The sequence below is a fragment of the Podarcis filfolensis genome (assembly GCF_964270895.1).
Source record: "Podarcis filfolensis genome assembly, chromosome: 13".
In the NCBI taxonomy this organism is placed as follows: domain Eukaryota; kingdom Metazoa; phylum Chordata; class Lepidosauria; order Squamata; family Lacertidae; genus Podarcis; species Podarcis filfolensis.
This window is the reverse complement of record NC_139615.1, coordinates 50,638,027-50,656,012: the sequence shown is the minus strand read 5'-3', so window position 1 is coordinate 50,656,012 and position 17,986 is coordinate 50,638,027. Positions and strand designations below refer to the sequence as shown.

The following is a 17,986-nucleotide window of genomic DNA, read 5'->3' as shown; positions in this document are numbered from 1 at the left end:
CTCCGGAATGAATTAAGTTCTTAACCTGAGGTACCACTGTAGTCTTGATGCCTCACATTAACTGACACCACATAGCTGTGCCCAAACATGCGGTGTTCAGAGGTGAAAAATGCCCTCACATCATGGTTAAACATCAGGAAAGGTGAAATACTTTGACTCTGGTCAGCACTGAAACAGGTAACAGGCCAGTTCTGAGTAAAGTGGTTTAACTGGAACTTGGCAGGTGACTGTTGGTGTGCTATAAGCACCAGACATTTTAGGGAGTCCAGCACTCAACTCCACTTCCACCCCAAGATGCCATTTCAGTTTCCGTATACAAGAATCTGGCAGGCAGTTGCACAAGTGCTGATGATGCATGATTTATCTCCCCCCCTCAAAAAAAGATCCAGAGTTATTATGAACACAAGAGATGAGAACACTACAGAATCTTAGAAAGGGTCAGTCATACATTCCTCAGTTATGGGAAGATTAAGCCATCAGCTCTGCCCCAATTAAGGGCTCTTTCAAACTCATACAAGTAGTCAAATATGATGATCATTTAGCTTATGTCTTTCTCTTAAGAGCATGGAGGAAGTTATTGACTGTTGTTACAGCCAAATGCAAGGAAGCGTTTTGTTCTCTTGAATGACAGTTTCAGTACAAAGCCCGCACTCCAAGGCACTTCATTTTTGTTTCTTAACTACAGCGACTGCAACACTCACTAACTGCTTTTAAAAACTGAAATGTAATCCTGCACCTCTGTTCTGGAGGTTTGTCTGACACCGACTTGGTTTTCAAACACACTTTTATTTTCCACAGCCCTTTGTATCTTAGCTTGTTTGTACCTTTTCTGAAGCTTTTTGTGCTATTTTTCTATTCTACTTCTACTTTTTGTACGTTATGTTGCATACTTATTGTATTCTGACTCTGTAAGCTGCCCTGGGAACTCGTCTTTCTGGAGGGAAGGTGTTATTTCCCAGAAAGGGGATTTTTTCACTGTTGAGAGAATGAAAGGAAAAGAAAGCCCTATTGGGAGAATTTTCTCTAGTTCTTTGTGGAATCTTACCAAGAGGCACCTTCTTACCTTTAAAAGTATCCCGGGGTCAGTTGCATAACCTTTGCTAGTAACTTGGTATGGAAGAAAAGTTACCTGCAGTTTAGCATGGTAAACCATTAAGGAAAGTGCAGATACTCCTCAGGTATTTGTAATGGAAGCTCACAATTTTTTTAAAAAATGTAACTGAAAAGGCAGCTATTTCAGCATATTAACCCCTCCTAGTATATCTGTTATCAGAATCCTCTGTAACATGTGTAGCTTCTGTTTCCTAGCGAGCAAGCTGATGTGAGAGTATTCCTTGATGGTTGAAATATATGGAAAAGCTGGGAAATGTCAGTATCTGCCCACAAACAGATGGTAATGTTTCAGAGTAACTAAGTTTATAAGTGAGCAGTTTATAAAGTTTATAAGTGAGCAGCTACTGAGTGAAACATATTTGTTGATGAAGTAAAGCAGGATTTCCCCAAATTTCTGCCTTCAGTCTCCCTTGCTTACTTGCAGAAATAATTGGTACAATGCTAATTCTTCTGCTTCTGTCTTAAGAGAGCCTCAGTATAAAGTGCCAGTAATTCAGTGAAAAGCCCAAAGTTCAGGATAATTTCTCCCTTTTGACTTACGTCTGCGATGTTCAGCATGTTCTCCTGGCCAGGCTGCTTCTCCCTCGCTTCCCAGGGCCGTGCAGAAAGAGGCTTGGATGAGCTCTGCAACTCCGGTGGGATCTTTCCCCCTGTGGGTCAAAATGTCATGTAGTATTACCAGAAAGTTGGGCATTTAAAGGGTCTGTCTCTGTCAGCATGGCCTTTAACAACTTTTAGAAAGACTGCTTAGTTTCTTTTTAACAGAGCAACTCCCTTTGTAGCTATGGAAACAGTTTCCACTCCACTTCTTGGCAAGGCACTGGTTCTCCTGGGTCCTACAGAGGAAGTGGTTCAAGCAGTTGTCATCTTACCTGCAAAACTTTGGTTTGTCAGGATTATGACAGAAACGATTTCCTATTAGAGGTAATTGTCAGAAAAACAAACTTTTAATAAAATTTCTGTGCAACCAAAAGCCAGCCGCCACCACCACCATAGAGGAACTGCCTAATACAAAATAGCAGAATATACCCACATCACCAAAGTCCGGTTACTGAGTGCTTCTCTGATACGAAATCAGACAAACATTAGTTGATGCAAGATTTTCAGAATGAACTTCTCCAAACAGGAGACCTATGACTGGAGGCAGGGGGAGCTGCTAGCTTTTTCTTTTGTTTTTACCAGGCTTTACTTCTTTAACAACAGCATGCTATGCAGATATTAGAAGAGAGTGCTGTGAAGACCTTTACCTGATTTCCCCCCAAGATCAAGCTTTTGTTAAAGGCACAGAAGCAAGTCTGACTGTGTTTTCCTCACCAGTTTTCCACTCAAGCAACGGCAGGTGAGCTGTGGGGCCTTAAAGCCTTTAACCCTTTTAAATATTTGTTTTGGCGTTCTTTAAAATAATATACATTGCTGACTTCTGCAAGTATTTGCTAAGGATTTGTGCCGTGACGTGATTTGCAGTCCAGCGCTTCGCAGTAATTGCGAATAGGATCACAGCCTCAGTCCTATTAATTCTGCTGAGGGACTATGACCATCTCAATTTTCCAACCCCACTTATTTATGAGTGAGCCCCATTGAATTCAATAGGACTTACATAGTTAGGGTTCCAACCTAAGTAACTCTGAGAAATGTTTGGAATCTTGAGGTGAAACCCGTAATTCATATTATTCTGGAGTAGTTGTATTATAGTTAATAGAACTACGTCGGTGTACACAAGTTGTGAACTGCGGTATTAACAGGGCCACTTAAACATTTGTGATTCACATCCTGTCAACAGGTAGCTGCCCCAAAAGAGGTTCGGGGACATAGGAAGCTGCCTTTTACCCAGCCAGACCCTTGGATCACTTTGCTCAGCAGCTCCTAAGTATTTCAGGCAGAAATCTTTCCCAGCCTCTGCCTAGAGATACTATGCGTTGGACCATAGCTGTCAACGTTTCCCTTATTCCGAATAGAATTCCTCGCAAGAAAAGGGAAAAGTTGACAGCTATGGGTTGGACCTGAAATCATTTGCATGCATTTTTTTTTTTTAAATATTTTTATTTTTCCATATAAACACAATACAACAAACATAAACATACAAGAACAAAAACAAAACAAAAAACATGTATCATTTCATATCCTAATTTCATATCCTATCTTCCCCGACTTCCTCATGCCTCCCCTTTCTGTATTCCAAATTCTTATCGATTGTTCAGCAAATCTTCCCTTATTTTAATTTAAATTTAGACTATTCTTCCTTATTTTCCTTGTCTTAACCATTACTAATAGTAACCATTTACTTTCCAGTCCAACATCATTCTAACTTTCATTAACTTTGTAATATTTCTTTAAATAGTCCTTGAATTTTTTCCATTCTTCTTGCGCTGCTTCTCTTCCCTGGTTTCGGATTCTGCTCGTCATTTCTGCCAAGCCCATATAGTCTATCACCTTCAACTGCCATTCTTCCAGTGTGGGTAGTTCTTGCGTCTTCCAGTACTTCGCAATGAGTATTCTAGCTGCTGTTGTAGCATACATAAAGAAAGTTATATCCGTCTTTAACACCCCTTGGCCGACAATACCCAAGAGAAAGGCCTCTGGTTTCTTGGGGAAAGTATATTTAAATACCTTTTTAAGTTCATTATAGATCATTTCCCAGAATGCCTTAATCTTCGGGCAAGTCCACCAAAGATGAAAAAATGTACCTTCAATTTCTTTACATTTCCAACATTTGTTGTCAGGCACATGGTAAATCTTTGCAAGCTTGACTGGGGTTATGTACCACCTATATATCATTTTCATAATGTTTTCTCTTAAGGCATTACATGCCGTAAATTTTATCCCGGTGGTCCACAACTTTTCCCAATCAGCAAACAAGATATTATGACCAATGTCCTGAGCCCATTTAATCATAACCGATTTAACCGTTTCATCTTGTGTATTCCATTTCAGCAGCAGATTGTACATTTTGGACAAATTCTTAGTACTGGGTTCTAACAGTTCTGTCTCCAGTTTTGATTTTTCCACCTGGAAGCCAATTTTACTGCCCAGTTTAAACGCTTCATTTATTTGATGGTAGTGGAACCAGTCTCTCACCTTCCCTTTTAATTTCTCAAAACTCTGCAATCTCAATTTATCCCTTTCCTTTTCCAAAATTTCCCAGTATCTTGGCCACTTGGACTCCATATTTAACTTTTTAACTGCCTTAGCTTCCATTGGCGACAGCCACCTTGGAGTCTTATTTTCCAGCAAGTCTTTATATCTGTCCCAGACATTTAGTAGTGCTTTTCTGACAATATGATTTTTAAACCTTGTCATACCACAAATATGCATGCCACCCAAAAATGTTATTAAAACCTTCCAAATCCAAAATGTCTGTGTTTTCAAGAAGTAGCCATTCTTTCAGCCAGCAAAAAGCTGCCGCTTCGTAGTAAAGTTTAAAGTCTGGCAGGGCGAACCCCCCTCTTTCCTTTGAATCCGTTAGTATCTTAAATTTAATTCTGGGCTTTTTGCCCTGCCAGACAAATTTAGATATGTCTTTTTGCCACCTCTTGAAACAATCCATTTTATCAATTATTTGCAATGCTTGGAACAAAAACAACATTCTTGGCAATACATTCATCTTTATAGCTGCAATACGGCCTAACAAGGAAAGCTTCAAGTTGGACCAAATCTCCAAATCTTTTTTCACTTCTCTCCAAATTTTTTCATAATTATCTTTAAACAAATTCACATTTTTAGCTGTCATATTTATACCCAAATATTTCACTTTTTTAACCACAGTCAACCCTGTCTCATTCTGGAACCTTTCCTTTTCTATCTGTGTCAAATTTTTCTCCAAAACCTTTGTCTTAGACTTATTCAATTTAAATCCTGCCATTTGACCAGACTCTTGAATTATTTCCAAAACTCTTTTCGTGCTAGCTTCTGGCTCTTGCAATGTAAGTACTAAGTCATCTGCGAATGCTCTCAGTTTATATTGTTTAGCTCCGACCTGAATCCCTTTAACCAACTGGTCCCTCCTAATCATATTAAGCAAAACCTCCAGGACCGATATAAAAAGTAATGGGGAGATAGGGCACCCCTGACGTGTCCCTTTTTCAATCTTGAACTCTTCTGTAACCACATTATTTACAATTAGTTTGGCTTTCTGTTCAGAGTATATTGCACCTATACCATTTTCAAACCCTTGGCCTACCCCCATCCCCCGGAGGTTCTTCAACATAAAACTCCAAGAAATGTTGTCAAAGGCTTTCTCGGCATCCACAAATATCAAAACAGCTTTAGTGTTTATGTTCACTTCCAGCTTTTCCAAAATGTCAATTATATTCCTTACATTGTTCGACAAGTGCCTTTTTGGGAGAAAGCCCGCTTGGTCCCCGTGAATCTCCTCCATCAAAACTCTCTTCAGTCTTTTTGCCAAAATATCAGCAAAGATTTTGTAATCCACATTCAATAACGAGATGGGTCGGTAGTTTTTAAGTTGGGTCTTTTCAGTCTCTGTCTTTGGTATAAGTGTAATGTAGGCCTCTCTCCACGTATCAGGTGCCCTTTTCCCCTCCATAATCTCATTGCAGACTTCCTTCAAAGGTTGTATCAACCCTTCCTTCAAAACTTTGTAATATTTGGAAGTCAGTCCATCCGGTCCAGGGGATTTGCCCAGCGTCATGCCTTGAATGGCATCTTCTATTTCTTGTGCTGATATCTCCTGGTTCAATATTATCTTACTTTCATGCGAAACCTTTTTCAGCCCATTTTCCTCGAGGAACTGTTGTATGTCCATTTCTTTTTGCGGCCCTTGTGTGTAAAGTTGTCTAAAGTAGTTCTGAAAACAATTCCTAATTTCCGCTGGGTTGCTTATGTTTTTTCCTTCCACTTCTATATTTGTTACTGTATTGAGTTTTTGTCTCTTCTTTATTTGCCAAGCCAGTAACTTGCCACATTTATCAGCAGATTCAAAAGTCTTTTGTCTCATTTGTTTAATTTTCCACTCTAATTCTTGATTCATCAGTTCCATATATTGTGTTTGATGAAATTTGATTTCTCTTAGAATCTCTTGGGATTTTGGCTTCGATCTTAATTGTTTTTCCCCTTCTTTTATCTTTTCCAAAATTCTCTCCTTTTTCTCATTTTGCTTTCTCTTCTTTAAAGTATTTTGCTGAATCAAAAACCCTCTCATCACGGCTTTGCTTGCGTCCCATACTATTCTTTTTTCTACTTCAGACCTTAAGTTGATTTCAAAATAGTCTTTCAAGGTTTTTTGGGCCTTCTTGCAGATCTCCTCGTCTCTAAATAAGGTGTCATTCATTCTCCATCTGAAGGAACCAGTTGTTGTTTGCCTCATCACCATCTTTACAGCATTATGGTCGGAGAAAGTTTTTGGGCAGATTTCTACTTTTTTTATATTCGGAGCCATACTGCTAGTCACCCAGATTTGGTCAATCCTTGTCCATGTCATTTTGGCTTCAGAAAAGAAGGTTCCCTCTCTTTCTAATGGGTGTTTTGTTCTCCAAATATCAATCAAGTCCATATTGTCAGTCATTTCAAAAAAAGTCTTTGGTAGTCTTCCATCTTTTGTTATTACCTGTCTTTGTGCCTTGTCCATATTTGTTGAAACCACTCCATTCATATCTCCCATCAAAATTAAGTTGTAATCCATATGGTCCATCAAAATTTCATGCAACTTCTTAAAAAATTCAGCTTTCCCTTCGTTTGGTGCATAGATTCCCACTATCAAATACTTCTCTCCTTGAGATTGAATTTCAATTGCCAAATATCTTCCTTGATCGTCTTTAAAGATTTGTTTCGGTTGCAATTTTTCTTTTGCATAGATCACCACTCCTCTCTTTTTTACTCTGTCTGAAGATATAAATTCCTGTCCCAGTCTTTTATTTATTAATAATTTTCTGTGTGCTCTTGTCACGTGGGTCTCTTGTAGGCAAATCAAGTCCAATTGGTCTTTCTTTAAGGCATGAAATATACTTTTTCTCTTCCTGGGAATATTTAAGCCATTACAATTCCAGGTTAGAAGTTGCAGAGCCATGATGGGATTATTTACTCCTTCCTCCTACAGCTCCCTGTTTTTGTTCCTCGTCTGTCGGTAGTACCGTGTTCGTGTCCAGTGATGGATGCCCTTGTCCTGGAAAAGTCTCTTTCTGTAGGTCTTCTTCGTGTTCTCCCAAGAACTTGTCTTTATCACTTACAGTCTTTATTCTTCTCTTCTTTCCCTTATATTTAAAAGACAAGCCTTGGGGAAATTCCCACCTGAATGGTATGTAGTTCTTCTTCAGCAGTGTCACCAGGTCCTTATAATGTCCTCTTGCGTCCAAGATACTCTTAGGGATGTCTTTAAAGATCTCAATAAAAGAGTCTTCAATTCGAAGGGCTGTTTGGTAGTGCAGGTTCAATATTTTATCTCGCTCCTCCTTTGATCTTAAGGTAATAAGACAATCTCTGGGTCGATTTCTCTTCTGTCTTATTCCCAATCTAAATGCACTTTCTATCTTAAAATCTTCTTTCTTCAGCTCCTGCTTCCAAAAATCAGAAAATTCTTTTGTCAGATCATCCACCAAGTTCTCTCCTTCCTTTTCCGGCACAAGTCTGATCCTCAGGTTCCTCTCCTTGCGTTGCATATCTTGCATAGAGAGTGCCAGTTCATATTCATCCAATTTCTTATAAACTGGTGGAAATTTTTCCTCCGCAGCAGTTGCAATTTCCTTAGCTTCTTCGGCTATCTTTCGTGTTATAGATGAATCTTCCAATAATTTCCCAATTGCTTCTGCATTTGAGTTCACTTTATTCCCTAGGTCAGTTATACTTTTAGTATTTAGGTCAATTTTCCCAGAGATTTCTTCAATTTTTTTATTTGTTTCAGCAACTTGTACTTTAGTTTCAGCAACTTGCAATTTAGTCTCCGCACCTTGCTTTTTTAGTTCCTCCAAAGAGTCATTTATCTTCTCCAATACCTTAGCAAATGATTCTTCTGTAGACATTGCTTTCACTTTTGGCTTTGCAGCCACTATAGTTCCAGAGGCTCCTGTTACAGAAGCCCTTCTTTGCATGTAAGTGTCAATTTTGTATTGTCTGCCAGATCTCAAGGTTGTTTCTTGTAACTCCCCTTTCTCTTTACCATCTGCCATAACAAAGTCTTTTAGTCAAGGTCATTCCCAGACTTTGAAACTCACAAACAAAGTTCTCAAATTTTAAACTCCACTTGTTGCTGAAACAATTTGTAGGTCCTCTAGGGGGCGTAGAGTCAGTTCTATGCTTCTCAAAGTAATCCCACACTCTTCAAAAAAGAAGGAATAAAAGTTTCCTAGTCCCTTTCAATTTTTCTTTCCTTTTTCAAGGGGATCCCAGTCAATAGTGTCCTATAAGTAACTTTGTAATACCGCAGAAACAGTGTTTCAGATTGGAAGTAACCAAAGTCAATTTGAGATATTTTTTATCTTCTTATAGCAACAGTCCTTAGCCGGTTCCTTTTCTCCGGCAGTCCGATCCCAGGTTAAAGAGCAGCGATACTTAATCCAATTCTTTTGAATTGGCAGGGAAACACTTTTAAAATCTTCTTCCCCCCCCTCCTGCCTTCGGGGGGGGGAGTTCTTTGCTTTGGTGGTGGATTTCTTAAATCCCGCAAGTTTCCTCTCAAGCAGTTACAGCTGGAGTGCCTTTCGCTTTGATCTTGCTACAGAACGGAAAGCAGACTTCCTTTTTAGTGCTTATCCGTCTCGGTACCCAATTTCTTAATTTTAGAGTCCAATTTCTACTTTAGCAGTCAATCCTACTCACGGATAGTTGTTCTTTTAATCCAATTTCCCGGGAAGAAGTCAGCGCTCTCCGCTAATGGCGACGCGGCTTCGCTTCGCAGGCTGGGTGAAGACGACTCTCAGCACCGCTCCAAGACCCCTCCGCTCCTCCGGAGCCTTTAAAAAGGCTATTTCGCAGCGTCGGGGGGGCGCAAAGGTGCCCGCCGAGTCTCCAGTTCACAGGCAACGCGCCTGTGATTTTTAGGGGTCCCCGCTTCGCCGTAGCTGACAGGACCCGAACCCACGAAGCAGATCTCTCCCGGAGCTCCGGTTGAGATCCGCCATTAAGCGCCGGCGCTAACCGGAAGTCCTCTGAAATCATTTGCATGCAAAACACTTGCTCCACCACTGAGTTATGACCCTTCCCAATTCCTGCGGGTTTCATCCAGAATCAGCCCAGTAACAATACTGGGGTATTACTTTTCAGCTAAAATGATTCTTAAAGCTGCTCACTTTAATAAAATGAGGTTTATAGGACGATCATATTGGCTTCACAGTAACATATCAGGAATATCTGGTGACAACACATGGACTGGAAATTTGTCTGGTGAGCAGACCTTGGAAAATCTTCTGAAACCTTGCAAAAGGCAAACAAGGAAGGAACAAATGCTCTGTTATTTGTCCAGTCTCTTTCCCCTCCTTCCCTCCCTCCCACCATTGCTTCTGGCAGACCAGCAAAACACAAAACAAGTAAGGCTAGTTTAAGCCTGCTTATTTGTTTACAATTACTATATGCAGGTCCACCTCTTTGGATATCTGAATCTGCAGCGTCTATAGCGAGGCTTGGGTACTAATTCCTTGCCTTCCATTAAGTGAATTTTCATTTAATGAGCATTTGGAAGCGTGTAACAGTTTGTGCCTCCTGAATGAATAAAACCTTTATTTTCTTTGACACTTTATGTACTTTTAACTCTGGGACTGGAGGCATCTGTTAGTGATACATGATAATAAACCTCTATACATGTATGATGTTCTAAGTGCACTGAAAGAAATGCAGGTGTCAAATAATGATCCAAAAAAGTCTCTAGACACAATTAATCCTCCCACCAGCTGTATTATTACCAGGCAACTCCTATATACTACCTCTAATGTTAATCTTCCTCTCCCCAGGTATCCAAAATTTACTGAATGTGGAATAAAAACAACCTGTGACTGGAAGACCTCCATCTGGTCCGGAAGGGCCGTTTCTGCTTCTTTTTGGAATGTTGGAGCTGTGAAAACTGGAGCGGTCGCCTTGGCAACCAACTGACAAGGGACCAGGTTACCTGAATAACTTAAGGTGTTATGGTCAGGACATTTTGTGACCTATTAAAAAACTCCTCAATCTTTACACCCCACCTAGTCCTGCAAACCTTGGGTAACTTGGGAATACTGGTATTTTTCAAAATGAAGGAGTGCGACACTTTGGGCACCTTGACTGCATGGCAGTTATTTTGCATTAATAAAAATGAAGATCTTTCAAAATTAGATTGAGGAAAATATTTGTTTTTACTTACAAGCATTTATAAGCCACTTGCTATTTCAAAAATCTCTACAGTTACCTTGATAATAAAAAGTGCCTACAGCAAAAGTAGCACTTTTAACTGTGCTTCTTACCACATTATGGCATTTTCCTAAGCAAAGAAGAGAACCGCCAGTCCTCTGATTCCCAGCCATACTAACAGAATTTAGAAATTAGAAATACTAATTTCCTTCAGTTTTATTCAGAGAGATTCCCTTCCTCAAACACAGACAGGCGGTATTTTTCACTGAGCTCCACAAGTTAATCACAAAACGCCACTTTAAGATATCTATCGGAGCTTTGGTTATATCATTCTCTTCTGCTGTGTTCTCTTGGGTCGCTTTTCTCTCCGTTGTGCCCTTCTTCCTTTTCCCTCCAATATCGCGATTACTTTGCTGTGTCCCACAGAAATGAAATGGAAATCAAAGGCACTGGAAGGGTCACTTCCCACTGAGAGTGCATTGACCTCACTGCTGACTTCATAATGTTTGACTTTGGGCTAAATGACATCACACAGCTGGGAAGGCAGCAAACTACACAAACCTTAACAGCGCAACACTTAAAACGTGTGCCTTTCCACTTTTCCAGGAATCGAAAGAGGCTCACTTTCCACAGCCTGTTGCTAAAAGGTAGGCTCCTCTACAAACTCACAGCCCTATGGTTATATTTTGGAATCAGTTATTGTGATTTATAATTGCTTGCACAGCTACTCAATGTGTGACGGGGTTCAATCTTCCAAGTGTAAGAAAACTCAATAAAGATAATTTACAAAAAAGTAATAAATAATTCCCATGTCAACAACTGCAGATCCAGGACTTTCCCCCCCATCTAATAATCCTTCATGCAATTCTGTACTGAAGACAGGTTGGTATGTACAGTACCAGGTTGCATTTAAAATGTCACATCCATACTGTATCGGTGTGTTAAGTTTTATTGGTTTTCAGCAAATTATAAACATAGCACATAACTTCTCCTGTTCCCCTTCCCTTCTCCCTTCCTCCCAGAACAGATGATCAGTTTATCATTTGTGAATTTGGCGGGTGCTAATAATTAGAAAGTCCTTGAGAAAATCATATACATCACAGGGATATCCACAAATAACCCCCTCATCTTCCCCCTGGCCCCACCCCCGGTCTCTTACATCTCAACCTGTTACCACTTTTATATTAACTGATTGTATGTTAGTCCACTTGTCTGTCTACTTGTCTATTCCCTGCTTCAATAACGCCACTGAGGCATCTAGGAAAACCCCAGAGAAGCCCTTAAAACACAGGCCAGATGCGACAAAAATGACCGCCTAATTCCAACACTCTGTAAAAGCCATCAGTCAACAACGCCTGTCCAGCTCAGCAACCCAACAACACCCAGGAACAACCATCACCACAACTCCCAACCATAACACACCCCACTCCAAAAGGACGCCAAGCAGATCCCAACCAAAACCATATGGGAGAGCGAGATAACACCAACCAGGGAGATGGCAAACAGTGCTGAGACCACAGCACCCCTTCAAGATGATGACCACCCAACAACGAAATGAGATCTGAGGGAAATGGAAATGAGATTAGCAGAAATATTGAAGGCCACAGCGGCTCCCCTGCAGATATTAATCAACAATCTAACCTCCAAAGTGGAAGCTCTAGAGAACAACTGCAACCCCTTGTGGGGGCAAATTAACAAAGACCTAAAGAGATGGAACAACACGAACTTCACTCTCTCAGACAAAATAACCATGATCAAAATGATCACCCTCCCAAAACTAACCTACCTATTCCAAACCCTCCCAATCTGGATCCCCCAACCCAACTCTGAAAATGGCAGAAAAAACTACACTTATTTATCTTCTCATACAAAAAACCAAGAATAAGCCCCAAATATCTGCACCTCCCCTCCTCAGAGGGAGAATGGGGAATCCCCAACATAGAAGCATATTACATTGCCAACCAAATATGCCACATAATCCCCTATATACTAGAAGATGAGACAAAACAATGGATACACCTAGAGAGGGACACAATTGAAAATACCTGCACCACAGCATACCCACTCCTTCCAAACAAACTAAGGAAAATTCCCACAACACTCACCAGGTACACACAGACCATGCTCAAAGCATGGAAAACAGAAATAGACTAACTGTCCCCAACACCATCCCCACTAATTCCCCTGGCACACCACCCACTATTCCATCACGCAGCACAAAACCTCCAAATAAAAACCTGGCAAACCAAAGGCCTATATCGCCTAACAGACTTTTATAAAAATAACAAACCCTTGTCAACACAAGAAATACAAAACAAACCAGAGGACACCCAATTGCCCTGGCTAACACACCACCAATTACATGCCCTCTTAAACAATCCAGTAGTAAAATCAGCAGCAACTAGGCCCCTGACAACCTTTGAAACAACAAAGGAACACGGCAAAGGGATGGTATCCGCAATATACAAAATATTACTCCAAAACCCCATACCCCCCAGCCATAATAAAACAAATGGGAAAATGACATAGGCTATGAGATTAACTCCACTCAGTGGACCAGAATGTGGTCTAAACCCTCCTTTAAATCCATATCAATGAGAAGGAGAGAACTCACTCTGAAACTCACCTACAGGTGGTAACTAACACCAAGGAAATTAGCGCTAATACGCCCAGGAACCTCACCAAAATGCTGGAGAGGGTGCACCTCCACAGGCACATACCTCCACATGTGATGGGAATGCCCCAAAATCCAACTATTCTGGACAACAGTCATGCGAGAAGCCAAGTTACAGGGAACCGGGCAGAGGGCCTTCTCGGTAGTGGCACCTGCCCTGTGGACGCCCTCCCACCAGATGGCAAAGAGAACAACTACTACCAGTCTTTTAGAAGACATCTGAAGGCAGCCCTGTTTAGGGATGCTTTTAATGTTTGATGGATTACTGGATTTTAATGTTTTGTTGGAAGCCGCCCAGAGTGGCTGGGGAGGTCCAGCCAGATGGGCAGGGTATAAATAATAAATTATTATTATTATTATTATTATTATTATTATTATTATCACAAGAAATGTGTCAAATAACTAAGCAAGTATTAGGAACCACGCCAGAACTGGCCCTACTAAACATATTCCAAGAGAATAATGCCCACTCATATCACAAGGAACTCATAACTCACCTACTATCAGCAGCCAGAAACATCATAGCCAGACACTGGAAAGACCTGTCAGGAGTAAGCATGAACTAAATAGTCTGGGAAACAGCCTTACTAGAAAACATAAACTGAAACTGACACGGGGACAAATAGAAGAAGATACCTTCACCCCTGTATGGCTCCCCTTTATCACATACATAGCCCAACAAGACAATGACAAGAACCCGCCCGTGGCGTTCGTACAGAGACCCCCGGTTGTTTCACGGACTATTGACCTGTACACCACTCCAGCGCCGAGGGCCTTCTGGTGGTTCCCTCATTGCGAGAAGCCAAGTTACGGGGAACCAGGCAGAGGGCCTTCTCGGTGGTGGCCCCTGCCCTGTGGAACGCCCTCCCAGCAGATGTCAAAGAGATAAACAACTACCTGACATTCAGAAGACATCTGAAGGCAGCCCTGTTCAGGGAGGTTTTTAATGTGTGACATCCTAGTGTATTTTTGGTCTTTGTTGGAAGCTGCCCAGAGTGGCTGGGGAAACCCAGCCAGATGGGCGGGATACAAATAATAAATTATTATTATTATTATTATTATTATTATTATTATTATTATTATTACTTTATCCTTCCGCTTACACCAATTTTGTGGGGGAAATCCCAGGGTTCCCCAGTGAAGTATTGAGTCTCAGTCAGTTAGAGTTAACAATGAAGATTAAAGTTTATTTCAAACACAAACAAGTTTTAAAAGATATTCTAAACGCTGTCACTCTATTCCCTCTCAGTCTTGTCCCTGTCTCTGACTGACTCCTCTATCTCCCCCCACCACAAAAGAACCAACGAACTAACTGACAAAAACCTCTGGGCTGAGCCGCAAAATCAGGCAGGCTCCGCCTCCAGGCTTTCTTCCTGGTGAACCTGCTATCCCTTTCTCTCCCCCAATACAAAGGTATCCCCAAGGATTGGGCAAAGGCCGCAGCGCCAACAGCATGCGGATCAACATGGCTTCACCCGATTCAAAAACACCCACCCACCCTACTCACACATGAAAACAAAGTTCACCACAGCCAATCACAAACAAGCAACCGCACCCTAGGCCAGCCCCAATTTCTCTCACCACCAAAGGAACAAAAGCGAATAGTAAAGAGAACCCACACAAGCGATGCTGACACAAAACCCCACACATACATGAAGCAAAATAGAAACCTCGCCTCCTGACCCCCCCCGGCCCCCTCCACCTCTTCCCCCCTCTTCTTCCTAATGTAACCCTAAGGTCTCAACAAATGAAACTGACCTATGGAAAATGTAACTTGAAAAAAACTTTAATAATAATAATAATAATGAAGAAAAGGTGTTGCAGTGGAGGAAGGCAGGGGAAAGAAAACTCCTGGCACTCCTTCTTTCTTGCTACAGAACTAAAAGATTTCTCTGCTTTTCTCCTTTTTCTCTTGGGGTGTGTGTTAAGCAGTCACCCTCAGGGGAAACAGGTCCCCCGCTTCGAGGAAATGGCCTGATCGGAACCAGTCTGTGACATCAGCTCAGAATCCCAGCCTCACTTGGCAGTTGAGGCCCAGCCTTGGCTCAAGAGCCCTTGGGTGGCTTAGCTGCGACAGAATCGGAAAAACTGGTGTCTAAATTTATTTTAAAAATCACGACATATTAGACAGCGAGAAAGTGGGAGTGACAATCAGCAAAGTCTGAAGATTAATGGCTGGGGAAATGGCGAGAGGACCAACAGGCAGCCTCCGGAGGAGGAAGGCGAAAGCAAGAAGGAGACCCCAAGACCACGTTGTACAGATCTACTAAGTCCTGAATGGCTGCAGGAAGAGGAAGAGGAAGAGGGGTCTCTACAAGAGATGTCATGGGACAAAGACACACGAGAGCAGAAGCAGCCAAGCAGGCGGGGAAGTGCTGGGACTGCACAATCATTTGGGCCTACCAAAGTTATTCAGGCCTAACCATTGAGTCACTCTGACATGTGACTCATTCTCCTTATAAGTGGCAGCCATTTTCTCTCTGTGTTCTCAGTCTGCCTCAGTTGTGAGCTCATTAAAGCTCTTATTCTTTCACTTATTAATTTAGGCTGCGAGTCAAGAGCAGCCTGGCACCATCCCAGATGATAATAGCAGCCAAGGGCCGCCCCACAATAATTCACCCGCGGAGGGGCTGTGGCCCCCGTCTGGCGACAACAAAGAAGAACGCCCGGAGCCCGGAGTGAATGAGGGCCTCCCTTCTGACATTACTGAGCCAGAGCCCCCGGAAATGCCGCAGCAGATCACAAGGCTTACTCCCTGGGCGATGCCCATGATGAGGAAACACCCCTGAGGGGCTCAGGCATTTCCACAGGCTACTTCCCCTGCAATGGGACCGATGAGGAGTTCCCCTGTTACCAGCCCCTCGGGTGCCCGGAGGACAGAGAGAGTGGGGACCCCCAACCAGGCAGGAAGAAGATCCCTCCACAAAGGGGCAGGGAACCCACCACAGGCCTCCGTCGCCTCTCACAGCAGCCAACGTGGGCCGGAAGTGGCCCCAAAAGAGGGGGAATTGATGGGGCTTGGAGAAGGCCGCAGGAGGGGAGCTGAAGTCCCAGCTGAAGAACCAGAACCAGCCGAGGGAAGAAGGGAATCCCTGTTTGTGACACTGACAGCATGGAGGCTGCTGGGGATGCCAGGAGAAGTACCCCTCCTGAGGCCTGGGGACCCCCCAGCAGCCCTTCAAGCATGGAAGTGCAAAAAAAAAAGAAAAAACACCTTCAATGGGCAGATGAACAAGACCAGAGCTCTCTGCCCCATGACCGAGGAGGCGAAGTAGCTGCAGGAAAAGGAAGAGGACATGGGGTCTCCACAAGAGCAGCCTGGCATCCCAGAAGATAATAGCAGCCAAAGGCCACCCCACAATAATTCACTTGCAGATGCTGCAAAGGGTCTGTGGCCCCCGTCTGGCGACAACAAAGAAGAAGACCTGGAGCCCAGAGTGAATGAGGCCAGTGTGATAAAGAATATTCAGAAGACCCCCTTGTGCCTTGGCCCCCGTTCCCTCGTCTCCTGCGTCTGGAAGGTCTTCAAAAAAGCGCCACCACCTGAACCCAGCACCAGCGGGGTGCAAGCAGAGAGGAGGCTGTTCGGCATGCGGCTGAGGAATCGCCAACACAGCAGCTGCGTGCACTCAGAGGCACTTTGAGGATGAGGAAACGCCTCTACTTCCCCTGCCACTAGCCCTCTGGGTGCCCCCAGGACAGGGATGGTGGGTGCGGTGGGTGCCGGCCGGCCGGCGGAGCTGGGAGTGATCCAGGGGTGCTCGCAGCTGGCCGCCTCTCCATGGACTGGGCAAGGCAAAGCAGGTGGGCGCCAGAGCCGGGGGGGGGGTGTCGACCGCTCCCCTTCCCAGGGTGGCACCTTTGGTGCGGGTTGGCGCTGTGGGGCTTCTCTCCCCCCCCCCCCCGAGCAGCCCATTCTCTTGCATTCCCTGCCGTTGTACCACCTGACCTTACTACGCCACTGGGAGTGAGGGCTTGGGGATGCTGACACAAAGTCAGCTGCAATTTGGGGCAGCAGTGGGGAGTATAAGAGGGTGGGCTGCTGGGGGGGAGAGGGAGGGGGGCCCTGCAGCGCCGGTCCACACTGGGGGTGTTGTTTTGGGGAGGAGGCCGGGACCTCCAGGGGACGGGCTGTGCTTCCCACCAGGTGCTTTGTCACCCCCCCGTGATGGCACATGGGGTGGCCCCTGCTTACTCCACCTTGGTGTACACTGCCTGCCAAACAATAACACGAACCAAGTGTTGTCAAACGATTATCAGGGATTTGCCTCTTCCGACTTACCACTTACATGTTTAATCCCTCGTCTGACGTCTCGTTTTCATTGTTCTGTATGGAAATTAAAAGGTATAAATTTAAGAATCTTCTTTTGTTCTGGGTTCTCCTCCGTCGCCTGTTATGTGAGTGGGAACCCTGTTGCCAACAGTCTTTGTTTTGTAATAAAGTTCAGGGTTATAGCTGCTTTACTTTTCATAAAAATAATAATAAATGCATTTTTAAAAATCATATATAGTAAAAGGTTATCATATTTCAATAAAGCCATCCATGTCACATGTGCAGTCCAAAGCGTGCACTCTTTTGGTCAACTTTTCAACTGAAGCAATTGTCCATGCATTCTGTTGCCATTGTGTGATGTGTAGGTGTCACTTTCCAATTCTGCACTGAGTAGTTGTGCCACCAAAAGAAAAGTAACAGTTCCTTACTGGTAGGTTAGTTCAAATAAATATGTGAAATTTAGACCCTAGCAAAGTCCTCTTGGCACTGTGATTCCACCCTCCCCATCCCCTGCATTCTTATTTCTGTTTCCTGTGCACCAAGATTTCCTGGAGTCCAGTTTCCTTTCCCTTTGCTTATCTTCACCCTTAATGCTACCCTGCCTCTTTTAACCACATTGGTTGTTTTCTCTGACAGCTTCTTCCTCCGCCTGCCCTCAA

The 17,986-nt window shown here is 43.2% G+C and overlaps 1 protein-coding gene across 10 annotated transcripts in view; it reads right to left on the bottom strand.

The window, feature by feature from the left end:
* Positions 1-17,542, bottom strand: part of LOC310747981 (palmitoyltransferase ZDHHC11-like) — a 38,101-nt gene extending 20,559 nt beyond the window's left edge. Inside the window, exons 1-3 of one of the 10 annotated variants that reach the window (XM_083583466.1) lie at positions 10,494-11,476; positions 9,351-9,474; positions 1,654-1,763 (exon numbers count right to left, since the gene is read on the bottom strand). In XM_083583466.1, the coding sequence (XP_083439592.1) occupies positions 1,654-1,671 (18 nt within the window). In that variant the 5' untranslated portion in view covers positions 1,672-1,763; positions 9,351-9,474; positions 10,494-11,476. Of the gene's footprint in view, positions 1-1,653; positions 1,764-2,146; positions 2,222-2,360; positions 2,442-9,350; positions 9,475-9,980; positions 10,417-10,493; positions 11,477-11,868; positions 11,960-14,157; positions 14,324-17,343 lie in introns of those variants that run through there. The other 9 variants (XM_083583465.1, XM_083583469.1, XM_083583471.1 and 6 more) reach the window with 9 other exon arrangements.
* Between the last annotated feature and the right edge of the window lie 444 nt (positions 17,543-17,986).